Source organism: Balaenoptera acutorostrata, chromosome 6, assembly GCF_949987535.1.
Source record: "Balaenoptera acutorostrata chromosome 6, mBalAcu1.1, whole genome shotgun sequence".
Taxonomy (NCBI): domain Eukaryota; kingdom Metazoa; phylum Chordata; class Mammalia; order Artiodactyla; family Balaenopteridae; genus Balaenoptera; species Balaenoptera acutorostrata.
In genome coordinates, this window is record NC_080069.1 from 12,575,829 (window position 1) to 12,603,353 (window position 27,525).

General features: G+C 37.3%; 1 protein-coding gene across 3 annotated transcripts in view; it reads right to left on the reverse strand.

The window, feature by feature from the left end:
* Window positions 1–1,576: 1,576 nt before the first annotated feature.
* The window catches only part of PPP2R2A (protein phosphatase 2 regulatory subunit Balpha), an 86,745-nt gene continuing 60,796 nt past the window's right edge, over window positions 1,577–27,525 (reverse strand). For all 3 annotated transcript variants that reach the window (XM_057547903.1, XM_007192760.2, XM_007192761.3), the window contains 7 exons: window positions 18,591–18,756; window positions 12,023–12,135; window positions 11,123–11,300; window positions 8,810–8,974; window positions 7,717–7,886; window positions 5,147–5,238; window positions 1,577–2,574 (listed from right to left, as the gene is read on the reverse strand). In XM_057547903.1, coding sequence (XP_057403886.1) covers window positions 2,295–2,574; window positions 5,147–5,238; window positions 7,717–7,886; window positions 8,810–8,974; window positions 11,123–11,300; window positions 12,023–12,135; window positions 18,591–18,756 — 1,164 coding nt within the window. In that variant the 3' untranslated portion in view covers window positions 1,577–2,294. The remainder of the gene's footprint in view (window positions 2,575–5,146; window positions 5,239–7,716; window positions 7,887–8,809; window positions 8,975–11,122; window positions 11,301–12,022; window positions 12,136–18,590; window positions 18,757–27,525) is intronic.

A 27,525-nucleotide genomic window follows, 5' to 3' on the forward strand; every position in this document is an offset into this window, starting at 1 on the left:
TTGACAAGACTAAGTTTATTCTATAAAAGATTAACCACGACCATGAGTAGCTGGGCTTATAGTTTGCTACACCAAAGAAATTAAAAATTGATACTTGAGAATACTGTTACAATAATTTATAATAGCATTCCTTTATATTCCTATATAGAAGCGATGCTTCTCTCTTAAATATATAAAACTAACCCTTAGTGTCATGGATGAGAATCATCAGAGCTACTGCTAAATGAAAGAACAATTTCCAAGAGCTGTTCGATGGTGTTATTTCAATACCTACACCCAAACTTTAGGGAAACAATCTCCCAAAAAGATCTTCTGGAAAACTGCCTGATCAGAGAGAAAGAGTATCAGTGTCTGCTCATGGCAGGGGAGTAGCCCACTTCCAAGTCAAGCATGAAGAAAAACACAAATTATGAATGTACCCAAGATCCCCAAATAAATTAGTAAAAGTGCCATTATTTTAAGAATTATCAGACATATAATCAAAGTGTTTAAATACAAATTCAAATTTGTTAAGTCCAAAAGATACAGTAATTTTATTACATATAATTTCTCCTGTGTGCTAAAAATGTTAACTTACAAGACATAATATCTGTATAAGTGTAGAGGGAATAACGGTGGAATTCTTTAATCATTTTTCATTGGTGAGAAGAGAACAATAAGGTAGTGGACAAATAAGAAGCACTCAGAGTCCTCTAAAATTCAAGGCTGTATATTACTGCTCGACCAAAACATACTACCATTCTCTAATATAAATGCCTACTCATTTATCTTTTAAAAATAAAGGTCATTCTTTCTCCATTAAAGCTTCTGCAAGATTGACACAAAGGTTCATTCTACCTATTAAAAATAGGGGTACTCTTCATCTTTGGATAAGGTATCACCCATTTAGGGAAAATTAGTCATATACATATTACTAAATTTTTATTTGAGGCAGCTGTTGGAATCCATTAAGCACTTTTGGAACACTGTACCTTTAAAGTTTGTCTTTAACATTAATAGCTTTGGAAAACCAAAAATAAAAGAAAAACATCTATGACAAAGTACATTTCATTCAGATTTGATAGCAGTAAAATACAAAAAAAAAAATTTAGTGCAGTGTCAACTTTATGTAAATCACTTGAGGATAGTTTTATGTTAACGGTTTATGACTGATAAAAAAAGTTTTAACTTGTTTAAAAAGTTTAAGACTTTGACTTAGTAATGCAAAAATGAAATTAAGCACTGTAAAGTCTTTAAAAATGAAGTTCTACAAATTTGGTTCCCATTTACAACAGTTTCATTAACAGATAATGAACTAAGTGTAGATACAATGTATCCAATACCCTTATAACTACAGTAAAAAAAAAAATCTCTAGTAGCATGTATAGATCATGATATCCTTAGTAATATCAATATATAGTCAAAACATGTTCATACAAAACCAATACCTCTCCTCCTCCATGTAAAAGAACACTTATTAAAAATAAACAAAAATAACCCATAAAACAATGGAACCTCATTTCATTTCACTGCACCCAAAGCTATGACACAAAATATTGGCTTAAAGAGGTAGATTAAAAAGAAAAAGAAAACCAGATTCTCCATTCTTTGTCACTTTTATTCAGTAGTAGTTTTTTTTTCCTTATTTTCAGTGCCAGACACGGCAAGGAGTGATTACAGCCAACTGTTATTAAAACATTTGTTCGCAACATATACCCCCTTTACCACTGACCCCAAACTGACTCGTTTTGTGTGCTTTCGTTCTTTCCTTTTTTATACCACCACCAAGACTGGGTGGAGGGGCAAGGGTAAGAGAGATGAAGGGGAAGAGTCCAGGAGGCCAGAAGAGGAGGAATGCTACAAGCCACAGTAAGAATGAGCTGTATTTAATTTAAAAAAGGGGGGAGGGGTGTACCCCACAAATGATACAGTAATGAGGATACACAATTAAATCCCATAAGCATGACTGAAGGCTTTCACTGTGTTTGACGTCATCACAATGGAAGGCATAAAAAGTGGAGTAAATCAATGTTGACACAGTCCAATCTAGTCCATTAGGCAAGATGGTGCAAGAAGTCATTTAAATTAAAAGTGCCCTGCCCTCACCTAGATGGCTAGCAGACATGGAGACCGCCACAGGGAGGAGCCCCCAGAGCTCTCTCCGCGCAGCTGTTAAAAACGTGTTGTCGGATGGCACATTGTCAAACACTGGAAAAGGGGCGCCGCAATGGACCTCTCTCTCTTTTAAGTATGAATGCTAGATTCAACTATCTCAACTAAGCAGGAAGTGGGCTCTTCTGCTAGGAATGCCAACCCTAATTCACTTTGTCTTGAAATATATACAGATTGTTTGTAGTAGCTACAGCAATGATATTTTCCTTGGGGTGCCAGGCTGTATGAAGTATTTTCTTGTTGAAGTCTAGGCTGTCAACGCTTATTTCATCTTTCTTTCGCTTGCCACTTGCACACACTTTGCGTGGCTTCAGAACTGTGCGAGGTTTATTGTTTTCCCGTGATGCTTCTAGGGTTATGTCTCGCTTTGTGTTCCGGTCAAACATTCTGAAGAAATTATTGTAAGATCCAGTCATGACAACACTGTAAAAGTAGACAGAGCACTCAGTCAAATAATGAACATTAGTTTTCATTGGTGAAACCTTGCCTAGTACTCCAAAGAAAGAGCTACATCAAGCAGATGTGGATTTAGGGAGGGGCGGCTGACACCAACCCAGGGGACAATCCCTGGAATAAACTAGGAATACAGTATTAGTAAACTTGATTTTCTATTAATGGCTCTTTTTCACGACTACCAAAACTGTCACCAAAGTTGAAGGCATCCTCAGGTAAAGCTTATAAGTAGTACTGAATTATCTTAGTTGAATATTTTTGCAACTTCAGTCTCTGCAACCAACCAGACCAGCCAGCTTCTACCAACCAACCAACAACAAAAAAACAAAACAAAACTATGGTATACAGCTTTCTGTAAGAAACCAATGCTTTATTTTATGATTTACGTTATAAGCTATTTATGTTCCCAGGACACTGTCTGGTTCAGACAGTAACGTCTTATGTATGCTTACAAGAAATCTGCTTCAGAGTATAGAAAGAAAGTAGCATATACAACTTTTATTAACAGAAAATCGTTTAACCTATATAACACTAAATATATTTTAAGCAAGTATTTTTTGACAAATATTTTTAATAGTATCAGTTTGCAGGGGCACCACATTCTTGCCCTGCCTAAGACAATTTCTCTGTCAGTCCTACTCGCCATCCATCACGGCTCAACATCTGCTAAGCAGCCGAATGAGCAAAACTTCACATGTTTGAAACCATTAATAAAGTACTTACATCCTTCCCACATGGTTTAAATTATTATTGTAAATAAGATTATAGGACACCGGGAACTGTTTAAAGTAATGCTTGAAAACATCTCTGAATATTTACAAATATTATACATTATACAGGGTCACATATTAAATACAAATGATTATGACCTATTCATTAATGTCAATTCTCCCAAAGGACACTTCACAACATTTTAACCAAACTCAGGTCGGTGCATATACCTGAAAGTAATAAAACTGTATTTCTTTTAAAATAATTTGTGTAGTTTAGACAGGCATCCCCATGTTAGCTGAATTTGTGAGGTTTTTAATGGATTAGGGCACCTAATCTATGCTATTTTAAAAGGTGTTGTTAGGCAGCATTTCTGTGGTATTCTTGCCAAAAATGTATAACTGGAATCTAATCACGAGAGAATATTAGACAACACTCAAATTAAGGAAAATTCTACAAAATAAATTGCCTGTGGTTTTCAAAAAAGCCAAGGTCATGAAAGACAAGGGAAGAATGAAGAACTTTTCCAGATTAAAGGAGACTAATGAGATGTGACAAATGAAACATACACTTTTGGATTGGATACCAGACTGTTTTTCTCTGCTAGAAAGGACATCATTGAGAGAACTTGTGTTATTTATGGGGATCTGTGGATTAGATGGCAGTACTGCATCAATGCGAATTTTTCTGCTTTTAGATGCCAGTACTGTCATTATATAGGAGAGAGTCTTCCAAAAAAATTTTTTTATGTTAAGGGAAATAATTTTTCCTGACAATGGAACACGACGCTTAAAACACTACGAGGACGAGCTGGCCGTAGCACTGCGCCATATCCTACTCCATCAGTGTCGCCTTCCCTTTCCTGTCTCCTTGATGCCTCAGGGTGAGCAGTGGCGTTCAAAGACGCAGCCTGCTTGCTCCTACTCCAGGTGTGCTGTGGCCAGCCTATAGGGCCTCATATTATAATCAGATAAAAACAATTTAAAAAATCAGACAAAAGATGAATTATCCAAGTTCTACTATCTTCAACAGCACCATGAAACCTGACTCATATCAAGCTTCAGTGATAAAACTATTGTTGAATAAAATACTCTAATGAGTGAGTACCTTGAAAGCAAGTTTAATAATTCCAGAATTATGTTTTTACTATTGTCTGTTCTATTGGAACATAATAAATGATAAATAAATACTGACATTTAAAAATGGAATGATTAAGACTTATTTATCCTTCGAAATAATGGTACACATTTTGATGACATAGTAAAAAGCAATCATACTGTGGCAAAGTTGTGGATTATAAAAAGCTTAATTACTCATGGTAATATGGTTAAAATAATACATGGTAATTACCTCTTCTCTTCTATGAGGTATTAATGTAGTACCTGGAAAAACCAGTGTGTAACGCTGCAAATGAAGTATCTACTGCCTAAATATTTCTAAAATCAATTTAATAGCAAAGTAACAACCAAACTGAAATTTCACCATTTTAACCACTGACATGTCAAAAATGTGATTGATCTGGTTCATAAAAGGGAAAAGTTTAAAATTTATATCATAATTTATTATGTCTACAATTTTTTGGTATACTTTCACATTTACTAGTGAAACATAATGTTTAATTTTTATCTGCCCATACTGCTGTAAGATTACTAAATTTATTTCAAGGAGACCCTAGGGAAAATGAAGTTGGGAAATGTAATTTATGTCAGTTTAAAAACACGCTGGCCGTTAGTAAATGTAGCAACCATACTAGGAGTGAAATAGTAAATTTCTCTCCTCTAATGAAATTCAATTTGAATAAGAGGTTCAGTTCAAATTAAAATCAATTTACCTGTCAGATCCATTCCAACAACATTCAAATTTGTCAAATATGCAGTCATTTTCATATAGTGAACAAAGTTTACTTCTGAGGTATTCATGCACCTGGGGAAAAAACAAATATATATGTATACTTAGCTTACACCTTAAGATCTGCTGCTCTTGAAATTAGAAAATGGTTTAACAAGTCTATATTTTTTTAAGGCATATACAAACACGTATACATACCTTTTAATCTCATTAAAACTCAATTCTCAAAACAAACAAACTCAATTCTCTGAGAAACAGTAAAGGTATTTTATCCTTTCACGGACATCTGGTCCCCCTTCCATGAACACACATTTTCCTCTCATACAATAGAGAAAAATACCCTTCTGGGCACAGCACATGTACTCTTTACAAGCTCGACTGAAATATTTAGGCCAGAAAACATTTAAAACTCGTACAGATAAGAGACTAATTAAAGAATATTATAGCAATATTTGAATTTGCTAACACTTGATTTTCAGCCCATTAATTGTTGATAAAAAACATGCAATACTGTGGCTTTACTTCCTTTTTAACTACCATTTTTGGGGCATAAATAACTGAAGCCTACAATATCTTATTAAGTGCATATGTTATGCATTGCATGACCCTGCCCTAGTTTGGTGATAAATTATATGGTTATTCTAGGTATGTATTATGGAAATATTTGATATACTTGTTATTACCTATACAATATCCAAAGCTAATGATAATGTAGCTCTGTTTTTTGAAGTATAATTCTATGTTTACTCACTAGTATTTCACAAAGGGATCAACTAGAAAATAAATTAGTTACATAAAAAGTATTCTGAGAAATGATACAATTCTATATTAATATTACTAAATTACAAAGGACAGTTCCAAAGTATTTGTTGTGATCATAAGGGAAAAAAAACAAGTTTCTATCTCACTATTCTTCTTTACTTAAAGAGAACCTTAGAAAGAAGTAATGATAGAAAAGTACTGTAGGTACCTTGGGACTTCCCTGGTGGCACAGTGGTTAAGAATCCGCCTGCCAATGCAGGGGACATGGGTTCAAGCCCTGGTCCGGGAAGATCCCACATGCCGCGGAGCAACTAAGCCCGTGCGCCACAACTACTGAGCCTGCGCTCTAGAGCCCATGTGCCACAACTACTGAAGCCTGCGTGCCTAGAGCCTATGCTCTGCAACAAGAGAAGCCACCGCAATGAGAAGCCCACGCACCGCAACAAAGAGGAGCCCCCGCTCGCCTCAACTAGAGGAAGCCCGCGCGCAGCAACGAAGACCCAATGCAGCCAAAAATACATAAATAAATAAATAAATAAAGAGTAGGTACCTTCTCAATGCTTAGAATTCTCTATGAAACAACCTAAAGTCATTTTAAGTGCCCATTTCAATTATACATATTCAATAATAGCTGAATCTGCATATGCTACATTTGAGAATGATGTGACTCTACTCCCAATCACTAATCTAGTTCAGCATAGGTAGAAAAACTGCAAATCAGGTAAAATTAGGTAAATCATGATAATTCAGCCAAGTTTTAGAGTGCACATACAGGGTTTCTCACCAAACAATGTAAGAGAATGAAGGTAAGGTTCAGATCAATTATTCTCAATGGGAATGGGGTGGTGGTGTGATAGTGAGGGTGGTGAGGATCACTAGGAGATAGAATCTTGGCAGTTACACAAATGTAATTTAAAGACAAAGCAATATTGTATCCCTTTGTTGTTGTTTCAATGTAGCATTTATTTTGAAATTTCAAATACCATTAAGGAGACTCTTAAGTGGTTCATGTTTGTCAAAGAGGATTAAAAAGTTTGAGAAGCATCCTTCTAATTTTACTGAGAACATACAATGTAAAGAAGGTACCATTTATAAATTCTGTGTTCCTAAAGCAGTGTTAAATGTTTTCTACACTGCAGCTTAGGGCATAACACAGGTTTCTACTGGCCCCCCGACCCTGCTCCCAGCTGTGCACATCTTCATTCTCTTCTCCAGAAGAAAGGGATCCACGGTAGCGGCTTGGCTGACAAGAAGAGAATCCAGAGCTGACATCCTACAACAGAAAGGCAGCTCCTAAAGCTGTCTGCTGGGTTCTCACAAGCCCTTCTCCTTTAGGTTAAAGACAACAGTTATTAGCCAGAAGGAGAATGCCAGTTCACCTGACTGGGTACACCAAAGCTAAGCTCTAGTTCAACTAGCACGATCCAGACTCCATCCGGGACACCTCGACTAGGACTGACCATTCTCCCCAGTCCTCTTCCCCCAGACCTTGATAGAGACCGTAATTCCATCCTCACTTTAAATGTAGATAACAGGGAAAAAAAGTTATTACCGAACCAAATTGGTAGCTTTACACTTTAAAACTGAATAGACAACACAACCTATAAAAGTATATATAAATTTAACATAAGGAAAGGCAGTGTACTAATGGATCTCTGAAGGAAAAAAACCTAATGGTGAACATACACTGCACTGTACTGGGATTAACACATAGTACAAAATCCTTCTCTATAAACACTTAAAAGTAAGTAAACAGGTTATATACTCACTGAAAGAAAAAATTGCAAATACCTGGTATGTTTCCACAGGCCTGTTTTCCATATTTAAGTCCCAAATTTTGACTGACAAATAGTCTCTAGTCATCATATATCGACCACTATGGCTGAATTTTACATCAGAAATTGAAGAGATGATTTCAGAAAAAAAGGACCTGTTACTCGGATCTTCAGGTTCTTCAAACACTAAAAACAAGCAAAATAGGAGGGCTGAGGGCAATTTGTAAATATTCTGGCTTGGACAAAGCATTTACTCAAAACACCATTCATCAACTTCCTCAGAGTGAGCTAAAAATGGCAGGGTGATAAAGAACCGAAAAACATCTCTCTAGCTATAAGAACATACCCTCCCTGAGAGTTTAAGAGAATCAGAGCGACTTAGTACTGAAGTTGAAGATGCAGAAGGACGTATGCAGCACAGCACCTTCCAGAGTCATTCAGCTAATTCAGCAGAACCAGACTGACTCAAGATGTCTGGCTTCAGTGCACCAATCTGAGGTCCTGCATATACCTCACTGACTTTGCCTGTACTGTCACCATGAGAAGCACACCATCCTCACCATTCCAACTCATACCCGCACTTTATTTTTTTTAGTGGCCTGGTAAAATTATTTTGATAAGCAGCATGTACCTATCTTCATGAGTTTTTAAAATCTTCAACAACTTGAAGGTAAGAATAATGCAATCCTTTAATTTTTTTAACCTGGTACTTTTCAAACTTGTTTAAGCCAAAGAAACCTCATCTCAGAAGAAATCTTCCTAGGAAGCTCAAAACAGAAAGGAAGAAAGGACGGGAGGGAGCAAAAGAGAGAAGGGAGGCAGGGAAGAAAGGAACTGCTCTACTTGAATACAGGACTGGAGAACCCAACCCAAGTTCCCAAAGAATAGCATTCCATTAAAAATACATCCACTGGGACTCAACAGACATGCCCCCAAGAGAGCCTTCTGTGCTCTTCCAGTAGAATAACCTATAATCCCTCATGTTGAGTCAGGCAGCGTACCAAAGGGAACAGGAGGTTTAAGACTTGCAAACCTATGTAAATGTTGTTACCATGTCTGAAGACAAACAGAAAATGTTATCATTTGAAAACAAGATGCAATTAACTTACGTTTAGAATGCCTATCACAGAGGGCGGATGCCCTCATGTCACATAACCGAATAGTTCCTTTACTGCTGCTGTATACAAATGTGTTACAACTGTTTGGATGGAATTCTGCTGCTGTAATCACCTCTGTCAGCTCCTCCATATTGGCAGGCTTGATATCCACAATATCTGGACAGCATTTTATTAAGGAATTTCCACTTAGAAAAAAGGTCAAGCATAATTTTATATTTTTCAAATCTAAAATTCATTCATAGACTTAAGCACAACTATTAATTCTAAACTGCATATTACTACTTACATGAGTATAAATCCCAGAGGGATCAAAACTCTTAATGCTTGGAAAAAAAGTCTGAGACGAAAACACGGGCGAATTTTAAATCACCTTAGAATGTAGAAGGTCTTTTTTTTCTGAGTATGATACAAACCTCAGAAGCCATAAAAAAAAGACTGACACACCATCTTCCTAAATATTAAGAAGATATTCCTAAATATTAGTGTATACTTCAAACAAAAGGAAAAATCTGAAAGGCGGCAAAAAAGGGAAACTGTTTGCACACAAAGAATGGAGCTGATTTACTTGATGTCAAAAAGGTGCTTTAAAAACAAAGAAATTCCAATAGGAATATATGTAAATCCAACGAAAAATATGGAAAAGAACAAAAAGAAATATAAATGGTTGAAAAATATGAAAACATGCTCAAATCTACTCAGGATGAAAGAAGCGAATCAAAACAACGACAGAAGTTTTCACTAACTAGACTGCTAAAGGTATAGGAAAACAGGCTCTTTTATACACTATAAGCATACCTCGTTTCATTGTGCTTCGCTTTTATTGAGCGTCACAGATACTGCATTTTTTTATAAATTGAAGTTTTGTAGCAACCCTGCATCTAGTAAGTCTATCAGCGCCATTCTTCCAACAGCATTTGTTCACTTTGTGTCTCTGTCACATTTTGGTTATTATCACAATACTTCAAACTTTTACATTATTATTACATTCGTTACGGTGATCTGTGATCAGTGATCTTTGATGTCACTACTGTAATTGTTTTGGGCTGCCATGAACTGTGCCCACAGGATGGTGAATTTAGTCAACTGTTGAAAGGACAACCAAGGGCTTAGAACATTACATAAACTTAGTTGATAAAGCAGCAGCAAGGTTTGAGGGTACTGACTCCAGTTCTGAAGGGAAGTTCTACTGTGGGTGAAATGCCGTCAAACAGCCCTGCAGACTACAGAGAAATCATTCATGAAAGGAAGAGTCAAAACTGACGTGGCGGGCTTCCCTGGTGGCGCAGTGGTTGAGAATCTGCCTGCCAATGCAGGGGACACACGGGTTCGAGCCCCGGTCTGGGAAGATCCCACATGCCGCGGAGCAGCTGGGCCCGTGAGCCACCACTACTGAGCCTGCGCGTCTGGAGCCTGTGCTCCGCGACAAGAGAGACCGCGATAGTGAGAGGCCCGCGCACCACGATGAAGAGTGGCCCGCGCTCGCTGCAACTAGAGAAAGCCCTCGCACAGAAACGAAGACCCAACACAGCCAAAAATAAATAAATACATAAATAAATTTATAAAAAAAAAAAAAAAAACTGACGTGGCAAACTTCGCTGTTGTCTTATTTCAAAGAAGGTGCCACAGCTCCTCCACCCTTCAGCAACCACCACTACAGGGATGCTTGTATTGGTAGAGTATGAATAATAGTAGAGTGTTAATTTTTCAAATGATACCTATTTGGAAAGACATACATTAATACTAGTTATAATAACTAACATTTATCAAGAACTTAAATACTTAAAAACAAACATATATACATTTCTATATTTATATGTATATAGTATATGTGTGTGTATATATCTCATATATCACACACTTGATTATGCACAGAAAAATTTCAGGAGGATAACAAACAATGAAAATGAGGATTGGGAAAGTATTTATACTGTCATGCATCATGACTTGTATGAATTTCTTTTTCCAATCTTATTTTTATAATTAAAAACATTTTTTAAGGATAATACTCCACATATTTGTTTCTGTTACAAGAAACAGCTATTTAAAAAGTTTTCTATTTTCATAGGTACAAACAGATGAATTCCTTAAAATTCTAAGAATCCAATTTTTAAATTGATACATTATGCTTTTTATCAAATAACTTCAGCCAGTGTTTAATCACTTAAACACAAAGAAAAAATGGTATAAAGTGAGAAGCTACTATAAAAAGAATCAAAACACACTAAGGAGAGATGAAAATAAATCCAGTATGGGCACAACATGCATTCTTTACCAAACACCGAAAAAAAGAAACCAAATGGATACTAAAACTCCTGTCTGTAATTTCCAGGTGCCAAAGATTAATCCGCAAATCATCTGCAGATAAATACGTTTCATAATCACTATTAATAGAAATTGAGTTGATGTGATATGTATGAGCATTGGCAAATATTCGTCGTGGACTGGCTTCAACCATTAGATCCATGGGCCTAAAGACCGGCACCTGTCAATAAGACACATGAAAAACCGTGATTACAAAATGTTTATTGTTTACAAGAGCACTGAAGGTCCAGAACACTTCATTACTCCAATTTTTGAGGGAACATAAAACAGTATAATATTACACAGATTTAGTTTTATAAAGCAACTGATGTTGACTGCTTATTTAAAGTGTTAAAATGGGAAGAAAAATAAAAAATCTGGAAAATTTACCTCCTTTTACAGATAGCAGTACTATGAGAATTTGCAGTTTTTCCCAGTTTCAATCTTTTGCTTGAAAGACTTGCAAAGCTAGTAAATGTTTATAATTTAAAGTGGCTAAAAAGGAAATTAGCCCAAAGCATCTAATTCTTGGTATTTTTTTAATTGCAACTAGAAGATTTAGTCCATTTCTACTTTTTTGATCTCCAAAGAAAGTTAACCTTGAAACTTAACCTTCTAACAGCTGGCAAACCATGAGCGCAAAAGAGAGCATGGCGGCACGTATACAACACAGGCTTGTGCTGAGTCCTGGTTCAGCCCCTGACCACAGTGAAACCTCTCTGTAGATCAGGGTCTGTTTAAAATTTGAGTTATTAATGTTCTATCTGGTTACCGAATCTTGGGAAGAAGCAGACTGTAATTATTCCTATTCATGTTCTGCTGAGTATCTATAATATATAACAGGAATACAAAACACTATTCATCAGAATTAGAACCTTTTTTTTTTTTTTTAAATGTACTTACACGTAGTGTAGTGACTGTAGTAGGATCTCTATACCTTCCATCTTCCTCTTTCAAGTTATACCCTTCTGGTCTTTTGTCCCTTTCACTGATTTTCCATAATTTTATTGTTTTATCTGGGGAGAAAATAAAGAAAGTCCTCAAAAAAAAGATTAAAACTGATAGAAGAAGAACATTTTAAGATATATTTAAACACACCATTTCGTATCCCAAGAATAAAATCCCTGATCTGACTTAATGGAAAACAAATTTCCTACCACCAGATGAATAAAAACATCCATACATAGAAAAACAGTACAGAAATCGCACATTTATGTTAATGGCACTCGTAAAATTCCATTTGATATTAAAATCAAGTCAGAGCCAGGTCCTTATCCTTCAAAAATAATTAAAGCTAGAGGGAAAAAATTGTATATTTATGTACATATAAACACATATATGTCTGTACATATATACAAACATATACATATATAATGCTTAATATTTAATTTTTACACAGAGTCGTTAAAATAGCCTACTATTTAGAATAAAAATATCATAAAGAACATCTATCTCCCTTGGTCCCACACTTCCTAGCAGATGCTATCAAACACTCCATAAATTTCTTCATGGGTCTGGAAGGATCTGTTTTTAAAATCTTTCTTTTCCTCTGTTGCATTAGGGATTCAATTCAAGTAAGTAACAGGGCCTGAAAATAATTTACCAATTAAAAGCATACATCCCCAAGTCCTTAGATCCCTGGTCTGGGAAGATCCCACATGCTATGGAGCAACTATGCCTGTGTGCCACAAATACTGAAGCCCGCACACCTAGAGCCCGTGCTCCACAACAAGAGAAGCCGCTGCAATTAGAAGACCTCGCACCGCAACTAGAGAAAAAGCCCACGCGCAGCAACAAAGACCCAACACAGCCGTAAATGAATGAATGAATGAATGAATGAATGAATGTTAAAAGAAAAAAGAGAATATATAGTGTTTTTAAAAACAAGCTTTAATTTTGAAGTAAGTTTTAGAGTTACAGAGAAGTTGCAAAGAGTGTTTCCATATACCCTTCACCCAGTTTTTTCTAATGTCAGCATCTTATGCAACCTCAGTACATTTGTTAAAACCAAGAAATTAACATTCTACATTACCATTAACTAAACTCCAGACTTGAGTCTGATTTCACCAGGTTTTCCACTAATACCTTTTTCCTGTTCCAGGATCCAAATAACACCGTATTAGTTGTCAAGCTTCCTTAGTCTCTCTGACTTTACCAATTTCTCAGACTTTCCTTAGTTTTCTTCATCCTGACAGTTCTGAGAAGCAGTGGCGAGGTATTGTGTAGAATGTCCCTGAACTGGGTATGTCTGCTCTTTCCTCATGATCAGACTGGGATCATGGGTTTTTAGGAAGAGCCCAGAGACGAAGCGAGTGTATACATAGTACCAACGTGACTTTTCCGCTGGTGATGTTAGATGTGATCACTTGGTTAAGGCAGTAACTGCCAGGTTTCTCTCCTTCCCCCCTGCCATACTCTGTTCTCTGGAAGTGAGTCACTAAGTCCAGTCTACACTTAAAAGGACAACGCAGGGGCTTCCCTGGTGGCGCAGTGGTTGAGAATCTGCCTGCCAATGCAGCGGACACGGGTTCGAGCCCTGGTCTGGGAAGATCCCACATGCCGCGGAGCAACTGGGCCCGTGAGCCGCAATTACTGAGCCTGCGCGTCTGGAGCCTGTGCTCCGCAACAAGAGAGGCCGTGACAGTGAGAGGCCCGCGCATCGCGATGAAGAGTGGCCCCCGCTTGCCGCAACTAGAGAAAGCCCTCGCACACAAGGGCTTTATTTATTCAGTCAACCATTTGTATCACTATGGACTCAAGCACGTTTATTTAATATTATACTTTGTGTTACAATCCTGAAACTACACTTATAAAAGTATCACATTCTTAATGGCCCTTCTAAGCAAATGGGTATAACACAGCTGGAAAAAGCAGTGCATAAAGGCACCGTAGAACTCTGTGGTAGAGAGGTAGCAGGGACTCCTCCAGCCTGGCCACCCCTCTCTGCCTGGTGTGGAAGAGCACGCTAAGCTGCCCCTGTGGGCGCCCTTTGCCGAGATGAAGTGCACACAGAGAGAAACTGCTCACTTTACTAACTTGTAACCTAGTGCTTCACCTGAACCCTCTGTAATCTCGTTTTTCAGTTATATTGCAGTTAAGTTATATGTGTTTTCTATGTGCTATTTAGTTTATATATATTTATATAATTTAGGTAAAGAGTGATATATTTTAGAATATTTAACCTGTCCCCAAATCTGTAATATAAATGAGCCAAGGCCTGAATTCTACATTTCGGGAGAAATTATCATCTAAATATGATAAGGATGAACACCCCGCCCCCCGCACATACACACCCCCATGATTATCTTATGGCCTGTTCAAATTTTTCATCCTTACTAAAGATCCAAATAAAGAAATCATGATATACTTATCAAACATTTCAAATAAGACATAATCAGTGTTTGTGGTTCCTAGTAGTGTTATAAGAAGAAAATTCTAAAAAAAAAAAAGAAAAAACTTGGGTAAACAGATTTTTAAAACAAATTAAACTTCAAAACAAAAATTTTAAAGTGATAAAATTTGTAACTTAAGAGACTTTTTAAAACTTTTAATGGCATAAACAAAGGATCCAGAAGTACTACACAATTTTAGTGCGGTGCCTGGGAACAAGGCAGGTCAGGAATTTTTAAAAAATCAAAATTCTTATGCTCTACAGTAGTGACCTTTTTATCTGGAGTTTTTGGTCCATAGTTGGAGGTACATGAGAATAATCAAATTCCATAAAACTGCATGCAAGATTATGTGAATATACTCGTTTTCTGTGAAGGGGATTATTAGATTCCTCAAAGAGAACTGTTGCTTCCAAAAAGTTAAGAACCACTGCTCTCCAGTGTTTCCCTCCACTGTGAGCACTGATAACTAAACAAGCGTTCCCCAAGTCCAAATCCCGGTGCTCCCCTCACCACAGAGGGTCAGAACAGGGAAATCCATGCTACCAACTCTCCTTTGTGGGTATGTAGCTTTTATATAAAATCCAAAAGGCTTCTTAGTAATAAGCTGTTAAAACAACCTGTTTACAAGTGAACTTTGTATTATTCATATATTCAAAGACCCAGGGTCAGCAGATTAGAGTCGGATGTTTTTGCAATGTAGAGAAACTGAGGAGAATTCAGAGAAAGGCAAAAGAAGGTTAAAGAGAAAGAGAATGAAACCACTTGAAGAAACATTAAGTGAATAAAGTTATAAGAAGGTGACTATGAAGTTATTTAAGTATAAACAATCTGGGAAACACTGAACAGTTTGTGATGATCGTGGAAAGCCAATACAAAGGTGAAAATAAGATTAATTTTGGTTATTCAAAGCTGGAACGTTTGGTCCTATTTTCCACCGCTCTCCCCAGTAGTTTCTAATCTTTTTGTGAGTATAAAGACCCATTACGTGTGGGGGGAAAAGGTACTATTATGCTCTATCTCAGAGAGAAAACTATACGAAATAACAGAAAGATACTGCTCAGATTTAACAGAAGTTGACATTTTTTCCATATTTGCTTTCTCTCTTTTGAAAGAATAAAGCTTTTCAGATACAGATTTTTAAGTCCTACTCCTCTCATCCTTTTTCCTATCTCACCATACCCAGGTAGAGCAGTTTGTAAAATGTCCATACTTGTTCTAGCCTTCCACAATGGACTCTATTTTTAGCACAAAAAATACAGCCCCCACCCCAAAATTTGTATTTTACTTAGTATTAATTAACAACAAAAAGACAAAAACCTACAATGCATTGTGTAGTGTCCTTTAAAATAATTTGTATTATTAATCAATGATTTTTCAAATTTACACAGTAATCCTATTTGGGAAACACTGTTGATTCTGTACACAGAAAAATATTACATAGATTCACATAACCCCTGACCCAACCACTGCAATTTCCAGTGGTTTCTCCTTCCACTGAACTTTTGTAGAGTTTAGTGTCTAGAAAGGCTCGTCTGGTTAAATGATGCCTTATCTCAAATCACAGAGGAGCACATGGAAACCTGCATGGAAGACACGTGTGGATATAAATAAGAACTGAAAGAGATTTAAGATTTAATCCATAAGTGAACTGAAATGGGATTTGCTTCCAAATAATACTGAGAAGGAGGGGGAGGAGAAGTACCTGAGAAACACAACTAGTGATGAACTGAGAACTGTTGAAGCTGGGTGTTGGGTATACGGGGCTTCATTATTCTGCTTCAGCTTGTACTTTAAAAATTCCCCTCTATAAAAAGTAAAATGATTTAGCCTATAAGAAGTGAACTGGGACTTCCCTGGTGGCGCAGAGGTTAAGAATCCGCCTGCCAGTGCAGGGGACACGGGTTCGAGCCCTGGTCCAGGAAGATCCCACATGCCACGGAGCAACTAAGCCCGTGTGCCACAACTACTGAGTCCGTGAGCCACAACTACTGAGCCTGCGTGTCTAGAGCCCATGCTCTGCAACAAGAGAAGCCACCGCAATGAGAAGCCCGCACACTGCAATGAAGAGTAGCCCCTGCTCGCCGCAACTAGAGAAAGCCCATGTACAGCAACGAAGACCCAATGCAGCCAAAAATAAATTAATTAATTAATTATTTAAAAAAGTGAACCGCCAAAATTACTAAGAGCAAACACACTTCCTGGGACATTTACTTACAAAGTAGAAACTACGTAAATGGTATAATTACATATTATTTGTGTCAAAGAGCAGTATCTGAAGTGCTATTTGAAATAACTTAGTTACCTATGTAAATTAAAACTGAACCAAGATTAGAAGCCAACATGTGACATGAGTAAACATATACCCTTCATCTAGGATGCTCTAAGTTACAAGCTTTAAATCATTATTTCTATTTATTTTTCTTTCAGTAAGAAGAGAGGGGAATGCAGTTTATGTAAAAAGAGAGGGGGTAGATGGTACAGATTTCAATGGACTTGTTAGGGAGAGCTTTGACAATCAGAAAAATCGGCATCTAAGAGGAAGCAAACATTTATGTTGTCAGCTAGTGGCATCATTCTGGGGAATGCATTTCCAATAACTGGATACAATGGGTGATAAGGCCTAAGGTGGATGAGGGCAGCACTTAATACTGTCTACTGGGTCACCCCCGAAGTCACTTGAGTTTACATTCTGCAAGTGCTAAAGAATGGTGAGGTCTAGGTGCTAAAATCTGATTTTATTAACACCGAGGGGATGAGAAAATGAGAGGTTTTCCCCTATCCTTGTGCCAGCCTCAAAAAACTTTTAATCTGGGGCTTCCCTGGTGGCGCAGTGGTTGAGAATCTGCCTGCTAATGCGGGGGACACGGGTTCGAGCCCTGGTCTGGGAAGATCCCACATGCCACGGAGCAGCTGGGCCCGTGAGCCACAATTGCTGAGCCTGCGCGTCTGGAGCCTGTGCCCCGCGACGGGAGGGGCCGCGATAGAGAAAGGCCCGCGCACCGCGATGAAGAGCGGTCCCCGCACCGCGATGAAGAGTGGCCCCCGCTTGCCGCAACTGGAGAAAGCCCTCGCATGAACCGAAGACCCAACACAGCCAAAAATAAATAAATAAATAAATAAATAAATAAGAAAATCCTTAAAAAAAAAAAAAAAAAAAAAAAAACTTTTAATCTAAATATTTACAGACTATGGCTACCCAGAACACCTGGACGTACCCCTCAGTCACTCTAATGCTTCTCTTTAGACTCAAATCCACAGGGATAAACCAGGTCACAACAACTCATGTGAAAAAAATTTAGAAGAACAAAAGAAATGACCCACTTCTTAACCTGTCATAAAGGACTTTAAATTCTGGTAGAGTGATTATACAATTCTAAACCTCACTTAATAACGTTTCCTGAACAAACAAAACAGTATAAGAAGCATCTTCTTACAGCCATAAGGCTCGCTGGGAAGAAGGCAATGAGTCAACTCCGGTTTGTGTCCTTCTTGGATGAGGATCAAGTAGGAAGAGCGCTCTCCTAGAGAGTATCCTGGAATGGGGGCCATCCTTTGACAGAGTGTTTTGTATTTACAGTTTGAAATACTCTTTGGAGAGTTAGGCACACTTAAAAAGGAAGAGGAAAGGAAATCAATATTTACTGAGCACTCACTATGTACACTAGGAGTCATCACATTTACTCCTCACAACCGTACTGTAACACAGATATTACCATCTCCAGTTTGCAGATGAGGGAAACTTGATTCAGTGTTAGTAAGCTGCCCAAGGTGACTAAGCCAAGAAGTGGCAGAAACAGGATCTGACCCAAACCCAGTGGTAAAGCTCATTCTTTTCACTACAAACCGTGTGGACTAAAAGAAGTGGACACCTGAGGATCTCTTTCATAGAATTTAAAAACTAAAAGACAATAAAAAAGGGAAGACAAAATAGAAGAGTTTACATTCTATATGGGGAAAAAATATTTCCAAATGTCTATTTGCGGAGATCTCTTAACAACTACTCCTCTTTGAAAAGGGGAAAGCATCCTACAGGATATGTGTACATAGTGGGCATATGAAAAGAAAAAATTTACACTTACCATTGGTAGACAATAAAAACTGAGCAGCATTTTTCTGGGGTAACCACCTAATTTTGTTGATCTTTTCTTCTATTTCTAAACTTTTCAAGTAGTCAAACTCTGGTTCATGGCTCTGAAAGGTGCTGTAAACATTATATTCTCCTCTGCTATGAGACTGGATTTTGTTCTAAAATGGAAACAAAAATATTTGGACCAGTTGAGAAATATTTCAAATTAATCAAACATATAGTCAATTCCAACAGATCCTGAATCTTATATACAATTATATTGTTTTTTATATTTAAAGGCTTTCAAGGAATAAATACAAATGCTTAAAAGAAAAAAAAGGAAAAGCTAAATAAAGCCTAATAATTAGGCCCAATTCATGAGGAAAAGTGTTATTAAAATACGGATCATTCTGCTGATTACTTTACCATTATATATGACATAGTACAGAGGACTACTGAGCATACCGTAACAAAAAGTAAAGATTAAATAAGAAAAGCTCATCAGGAACAGCTGGCTGAGGCACACCTTCTTTCTCTGCCCACTGTCTTAAGGATCAGTTCTCTATCCGTTACTTAACATGATGTATTGTCCTCTTCCTTTCCCTTTCTCATGCCTGCCTTTAGGTCATTTCACTGCTGAAAAACTCTTTAAGAGAAGAGCTCTCATGAATGCAACAGCACATCTGACCCCGACCTCCCCCACCCAAGACCACAGTTACAGGGCTCTATTACCCACCGAGCCCACATTCAGCAATACCCAGCAGGCCTCACCCCATCAACAACTGCGTACCCTCCTTGAATTGTCTTTCTTATATTATGAGCCTAGCACGCACCAACGATTTATTTCACTTAGTATCAGTGTGAGTGAATATAATTTAAGCGATTGGATAAAGAGACTACCTGTGAACTTCTTCAGTTAACACGACCTTAGCAAAAATGAGAATTACAACCATGTTCAGGATTTTACCTTTTAATCCATCATCACATAATCAAAAACCTTTCCACTAAAGACATTAAATGTCTAGTTCAAAAAACCAATGGAAAAATAGTTTAAAAGAAAGATATTATTTATAATCAACTGTTTTAAGTAAAAGTGAATTAGCAAATGAAATGTTTAAGATTACTTGATAATAAGAATGACCCGTTAGTCATTATTATTATTTCTCCTTATAAAAAGAAAACTTTATTGAATCATCATCTTGTAAGTGTATGTTTTGGGTTGTTTTTTTCCAGTAGCTTGATTACCTGGATTGATCATTCATGGTTACAGTTGTATGTGGGTCCTCTGACAGTAGTATCAATTATTACTGAGTGGCTTTGCCAATACTGAGAATGCAAAGCATACCACAGAACATAATCCACACTGGGGATATGGAAAGGGTAAAAATCAAACTCAGAACCTTGGTCTCATTACCATACTCTTACACCAAATCTGATAACCTAACCCATTTAATGTGTACACGCTAATATCTCACCAGAAGAAATTCCGTAAGTCTTCCATTGAAAGTTACTCAGTTTCTAAACGTTTGTCATGTTACTCTCCAAAAAAAGCTACAATAAGTGTTTTAACTTAAGCAAGAGACTACAATACTATGTACACTAGGTCCCAGAGGTATAGAGAAATTTAATAACACAGAATCTCTGCCTTCCAGTAACTTGTGTGTGTGAAACTTTAGTCAAAAGTAGAAATTAAGGTCCATATAATTCAGATAAGCAAAACAAAGAGCCAAGGTAAGCAGGGCCAAGGTATATGCAGAAACTAGGTCTATCAGGGTCACGCTGTATTTGATGATAAGGAAAAGAAAAGCACAACCATATAAAAATATTTTCTACAACAGAAAAATAACATCATCCTTAAGACTCAAGAATAACTACATGGGTCTAAACATGATCTATTACATGATTCAGAAACAAAATCATTGGAGGTGTTTGGTCGTCTCAATGGATTGCCAAGAAGCACTGTTTCTTTCCGACAGGGAAAAAAAAAAAAAATATATATATATATATATACACACATATATATATATGTACACACACACACACACACACACACCCCACACAAGGAGAAAGTTACAGCTGACAAGTTAAAGATACATGAGGCATGTGCACTCTCTCCTGAAACTGCTAAAATTACAGTGAATTTTTAAAGACAAGGATAAGAACAAAAAAATAACAGCAGAGATGACAGCAGCAGTAACAAATGAAAGATGTCATAAAACAGATGCCATAAAACAATGACCGACTTAACGAACTACAGAGAGCCGGACCCTAGCAGACAGTGGGATTTTCCCTAAAACGTGGGGAGGGATGTTTACATTATAATGGTCATGACAGCACTGTTCTCTGCATGCACTAAGTACACTGAGCAAACAAAAAAAAGGAACATAATCCCATGTCTTCAACACTGTGCCACTCGAACAAGAACGCATCAAAGTCAAAGAAGGCTATTTTATTTTCGTTTTAAAAACTCTCCTACAATCAGAGAGAATCATGATACATTCCAGAATGCCTCATATTTGGGTTTTTCTTGTACAGCTTTCCAGAATCTATTTTCTTAACCACACAATCTATTTATGTGAAATCTTCTTAATGAATTTAGAAACGCTTCATCCCAACACCTGTAATAGTATCTGGCATATAACAGGCATTCAATAAAAATTTTCTAAATGAACAAAAATAAAAGCAAAAAGAATGAATAAAAGGTGGCACTAGTATGGTAAAGGGAAGCTGGAATTAACCTGGCAAATGGAGTATGGTGCAGAAATTAGGAAGAATGGGTTAGATGCACACACAGCAAGACAGAAGGTTCTGGAAAACACAGCTCTTAGTGATAAAGTAGGGCACAGAATGAGGTGCAAGACATAGTATTCTTCACATACATTAAAAAACACAGTCCACAAAAACAAAATCACATACTTCAACATGGACACAAACAGAAGCCACAAATACATAAAGGATGCTGTATCATGACCAAGTTTTAAAGCCACAATGAAGACAGTGTGGTACTCACACGAGAACTGACAAATATACCAATGGAAGAGAACAGATGGCCCAGAAACAGGCCTGAATTTGGACAAAAGTGGCACTGCTGAGCCAGGATGGTCTTCTCACTAAATAGTTTTTGGTTAATTGGCTATTCATATATAATAAAACAAACCCTGACCCCTACTACACCTCAAGCCACTCATGTAAACTGATTCCAGGTGAATCAGAAATATAAATGTGAATATGTCTAGTACAACACTGTCCAAGAGAGCTTTCTGCAAATAGTCTGTATCTGTGCTGTCCAATATGGTAGCCACCAGCCACATGTGGTTACTGAGCACCTGAAATGTAGCTACTGTGACTAAGGAAGTGAACTTTAAATTTTACTTAATTTTAATTAATTAAAATTTAAATAGCCACAGGGATCTACTAACTACCATACTAGAGAGCACAGATCTAAAAGATAACAGAAATGTGTATCTTCCTGGACCTTGGGGTAGAGAAGTATGTCTTATACAGGACAGAAAAAGCAGTTAAGTCTAGAGAAAACATTGATATACTGAATTATATTAATATTAATAACCTCTATTGGTCAAAAGATACCATTTAGAAAAAATGAAAAGGTAAGTCGCAGAATGGAAGATAGATACTTCCAATAAATACAACTGACAAAGGGTTCATATATTCAAAAAGTGCAAAAAGCCCACAAATCAATAAGAAAAATGACAGACAACCCAGCAGAAAACAAGTGCAAGAGATTTTAGTAGGCACTTCACAAAAGATGATATCCAATGGCCAATAAACACATAAAAAGATGCTGAACCTTGGCGTTAATCAAGAAAGTACAAATTAAAACCACCATAAGGGCTTCCCTCGTGGCGCAGTGGTTGAGAATCTGCCTGCCAATGCAGGGGACATGGGTTGGAGCCCTGGTCTGGGAAGACCCCACATGCCGCGGAGCAACTAAGCCTGTGAGCCACAACTACTGAGCCTGCGCGTCTGGAGCCTGTGCTCCGCAACAAGAGAGGCCGTGATAGTGAGAGGCCCGCGCACCGCAATGAAGAGTGGCCCCCGCTCGCAGCAACTAGAGAAAGCCCTCGCACAGAAACGAAGACCCAACACAGCCAAAAATAAATAAATAAATTAAATAAAATAAAAAAAGATGACCTGAAAAACACTTGCTCATTTAAAAAACAAAAACAAAAAACCACCATAAGATACCCTCATAACCTCCAAATATTTAAATTTTAAAATTACTGACAATACAAAACATTGGAAAAGATGTGGAACAGCCAGAATTTTCATGAGAATAAAATTGGCAGAACCACTTTTTACTGTGTTGACTACTAAAACTAAATGCCTACCCCCATGACATGATAATTTCAAGCATGACAATGTGCACCAGAAAATGTGATCAAGAATGTTCACAGCAGCATTATTAATCCATGAACTGAAACAACCAAAATGTCTGCATCTATTTATAACAGAATGGACAAATTGTGGTACAGTTTTACAAAAGAACATTATATAGCAATGAAAGTGAGCAAATTATTACACAAACATAAACTGAGCAAAAAGGCCAGACATAAAATACTTACTGTAGATTCCATTTATAAAAAGTTCTATAACTACAAGCCAAACTAAGTGTTAGAAGACAGGCTTACAAGGGGAGGAAAGAGAAAGGAATGACTGGGAAGGGGAATGAGAAGGGTTAAAGGAAGGATGGGAAGTTCTGTGTGTGATAATCCACTAGTGTTCTGTGCACTTTTCTGTGTATCTTTCAATAGAGCTTTTTAAAAAATGCAGCATACAAACTGTGCAGCCACTTTGAAAACTGTATGGGTGTTCCTCAAAAAAATAAAAAATAGGGTTTCGCTGGTGACGCAGTGGTTAAGAATCCGCCTGCCAATGCAGGGGACATGGGTTCGAGTGCTGGTCCGGGAAGATCCCACATGCTGCGGAGCAACTAAGCCCGTGCACCACAACTACTGAGCCTACGTGCCACAACTACTGAGCCCTCATGCCACAACTACTGAAGCCCGTGCGCCTAGAGCCCGTGCTCCGCAACAAGAGAAGCCACCGCGATGAGACGCCTGCGCACCGCAACAAAGAGTAGCTCCCGCTTGCCGCAAGTAGAGAAAGCCCGCACGCAGCAACAAAGACCCAATGCAGCCAAAAGTTAATTAATTAATTTTTTTAAAAAAAGGGGGGACTTCCCTACTAGCGTTCCAGTGGTTAAGACTCCACACTTCCACTGCAGGGGGCACAGGTTTGATCCCCTGTCAGGGAACTAAGATCCTGCATACCACGAGGCACAGATGGGGGGGAAAAAAAAAAAAAAAGAACTACCATATGATCCAGCAATCTGGTATATATCCAAAATAATTGAAAACAGAATCTCAAATGAGATTATTCACAATAGCTAAGAAGTGGAAACAACCTAAATGTCCATCGACTGCTAAATGAATAAAGAAAATGTGGGGGGGGGGTGTGTATAATACACATTTAATGGAATATTATTCAGCCTTTAAAAAAAAGGAACTCCTGTCATAGGCTACAACATGGATGAACCTTAGGGACATTATGCCAAGTGAAATAAGCCAGTCAAAAATGACAAGTACTGCATAACTCCACTTATACGGGGTATCTAAAGTAGTCAACCTCATAGAAACAGAAAGGAGAAGGGTGACTGCCGGGGAGTGGAGGGAGGAAGAAGGAAGTTGCTGTTCGGTAGGTACAGAGTTTCAGTTATGCAGAACTGGGGGGTTCTGTTGCATAACAATGTATATGTGGTTAAAACTGTATTGTACACATGGAAATTGTTGGGAGGTTGAATGTTACATGATATTTTGCCACAATTAAACAACAGCACACAATAACAAAATACAAATTATAAGAACACATTCAAATGGTTATCTATGAAGGGAGAGGTGCATGGGAGAATGGCAGCACATTATGCAAATAAAAGTTAATGTACGTGTGACTACACACGTGCGTGCACGTGTTTGTTTACTTAAAGAAAGGGCCTCGCCATGATCTATAATGGTAGTTTCATGAACTCAAGTATGCCCCTGAGGTTCAAACAAACCAAAACAGAATATAAAACAGCAGTAAAATCCAATGATGTTTGAGCCAAACAAACATTTGGAAAGAGAATTAGAACTTCATTTCTTACACAAAAATAAATTCCAGAGGGAATAATTAAATATTTAAAAGTAAATAAAGGCAGCCAAAAGAAAGTACAATGGCAAATTTCTATATAATTCTGAAGTGAAAAAGAGCTAAGTATAAAAATGAAAGCAAAGAGCAGAGAAAGGTGGACGTCTGTCTGACTAGGTAGGAATATTTAAAGGTTAAAAAACAGTATACTGGGGAGAAAAGTGCATCTTAAGACAACAGTTACTATCTTTCATGTGTAAAAGGTCCTTAAAAATAATTAGGAAAAATATTAACACCCTCCTCTGAAAGATGAAAAGGTCATTTACCTAAAAAATGATCAGCAAATATATGTATAACTACTCATCATCATTAGTATTCAAAATTAAGGAATAATGTTTTGCCTTTAACCTGATGAAGAATAAAAAAAACATGATAATGACCACAGTTTTAATGATGAGAATATGGACAAAGTCATACACTACTGGGAGAAGTATAAATTTACACAGCTTTTCTGGAGGATAATTTGTCCATACTTATTGAAAGCCTTAAAAAGGTACTCAACAATTCCACTTCAAAGTATAACCTAATGAAAAACAATGTATGCAAAGATGTATGAACAACTTAATGCATAAACAGCCTAAGTCAAGTAAATTATGAAATGCTATAGAGCCAATTAAATTCATATGGAGATCAATGTTTCTCAACCATGTTAATTTATGTGCAATGCTTCCTTGCTAATACCTTCTGCAGATCCCACAAGGTACATGTTTGTTAAACTGTGTCATTTAAGTTATAAAGACAGACTATGTTCTTCCAAATGACACATGCATTTCTTTCCACTCAGGGTTTGCAATAGTCTCTTCACTTCCCTGACTGAGACTGAGATTAATCGGAGAAAACATTAGAAGTTACAGGGGCTTCCCTGGTGGCGCAGTGGTTGAGAATCTGCCTGCCAATGCAGGGGACACAGGTTCGAGCCCTGGTCCGGGAAGATCCCACATGCCACGGAGCAACTAGGCCCGTGAGCCACAACTACTGAGCCTGCGCGTCTGGAGCCTGTGCTCCGCAACAAGAGAGGCCGCGATAGTGAGAGGCCCGCGCATCGCGATGAAGAGTGGCCCCCGCTTGCCGCAACTAGAGAAAGCCCTCGCACAGAAACGAAGACCCAACACAGCCAAAAATAAATAAATAAATAAATAAGTAAAATTTTAAAAAGTTACAGAATGATACATACAACATGATACTTTTTCTACAAAACAAAATAGAGCCCCAGAATAAACACAGATACATAAATTGATCTTTATTCATGTGATGGGATGATTTTGGATTTTTATCTTATTCTTTGTGGAAATGATACACAGTTTTCATATTTTCCACGATAAACATATTAAGAATAATCAAGAGTTAAAAATGACTTCTTTGAAGTAACATCACTTGACGTTCTATAACAGCTAATTAATTCTAAATATATAAAAAACTGCCTTGTGTTTTTACTAACTTCCTCTGCCTTAAATGAAACTGTGAAAATACAGAAAATATTTACTTTGCTCCTAGACCAAAACATAAAAAATTTTAGAAAACATTAACTGTATTTTCCTTTGATCACATAAAAATGAGAAAAAAAAATGGACATTTTTTAAGTTTCCAAATAGAACACTACGAAAACTTAGTTACTGTTTTTTAATGCTCCTTTAATCCTATTACTTGTTAGAGACAACCATTTGTTTTATATTTCAAAATATAGTTGACCCTTGAACAACATGGGGGTCATGGGTGCCAGGTCTCCCTGCGCAGTGGTAAGCCCACATACAGCTCGGACTTGGCGCTCTGTACCGTGTCTCCACAGCTGTGGATTCAGCCAGCCGGGAACCCTGTAGCGCTGCGGTGTTTACCACTGAAAATAGCCCACGTGTAAGTGGGCCCACGCAGTTCGAACCTGTGTTATTCAAGGGTCACCTGCAGTTAGTGTAAAGAGTTTTTGAGTTTTGTGAAACAGCAATTCAGGGACAGGGACAGAAATGGTACAAAACAAAATCAATTCATATCAGATAACAAACCATTATCAATGCAGTCAGCAACCTAGGGGAATTTTCTAGAATAAAGCAAAATACAAGATGGGGTAAACATAAAACAAACAAAAAAATTTCTAACGTTTTCCAAGCTGATCACAGTGATGGTAGTTGAAATACTTGAAGATTTTACAGGATCCTATTAAATTATATCCAATAGTAATAAGCTAATGCTCATTCACTGAGTTCTTATTATGTACTATGCTAATCAATATGTAATCTAGAAGAATATCAGTCATAATTTCCTGTTTACAAAACTACAACATAGTGGGAGAGATAAAAAGGATACCTGGTTGAATCAATTAGAAAATCAAATCAAGTGGTATTATTCTTTACCTATGATATTCAAATAAAATTTAAAGAAAATGTGTTAAGTTACAATTAATAAACAGTTGATCCTTGAACAACGCGGGTTTGAACCGTGTAGGACCACTCTTACATGGATATTTTTCAATAGTAAATATGACAGTACCACAGATCAGCAGATGTGGAGGGCTGACCATAAATTATATAGGGATTAACCCCATGTAGTTCAAGGGTTAACTGTAACGCTTTAAAATGTTATAAAATCTAAAATAGTTAATGTGCTATTATTCAGATTATCTAACTACCCAGAATAATTTATTTCTAAACCATGACACAGAATAAGAGCGGGGCATAGAGCAAATAATTTTAATTACTGGGAATATTAAGAGGTAAACTGAAACTAGAAATCTGGATAATAGATGGCTGAAC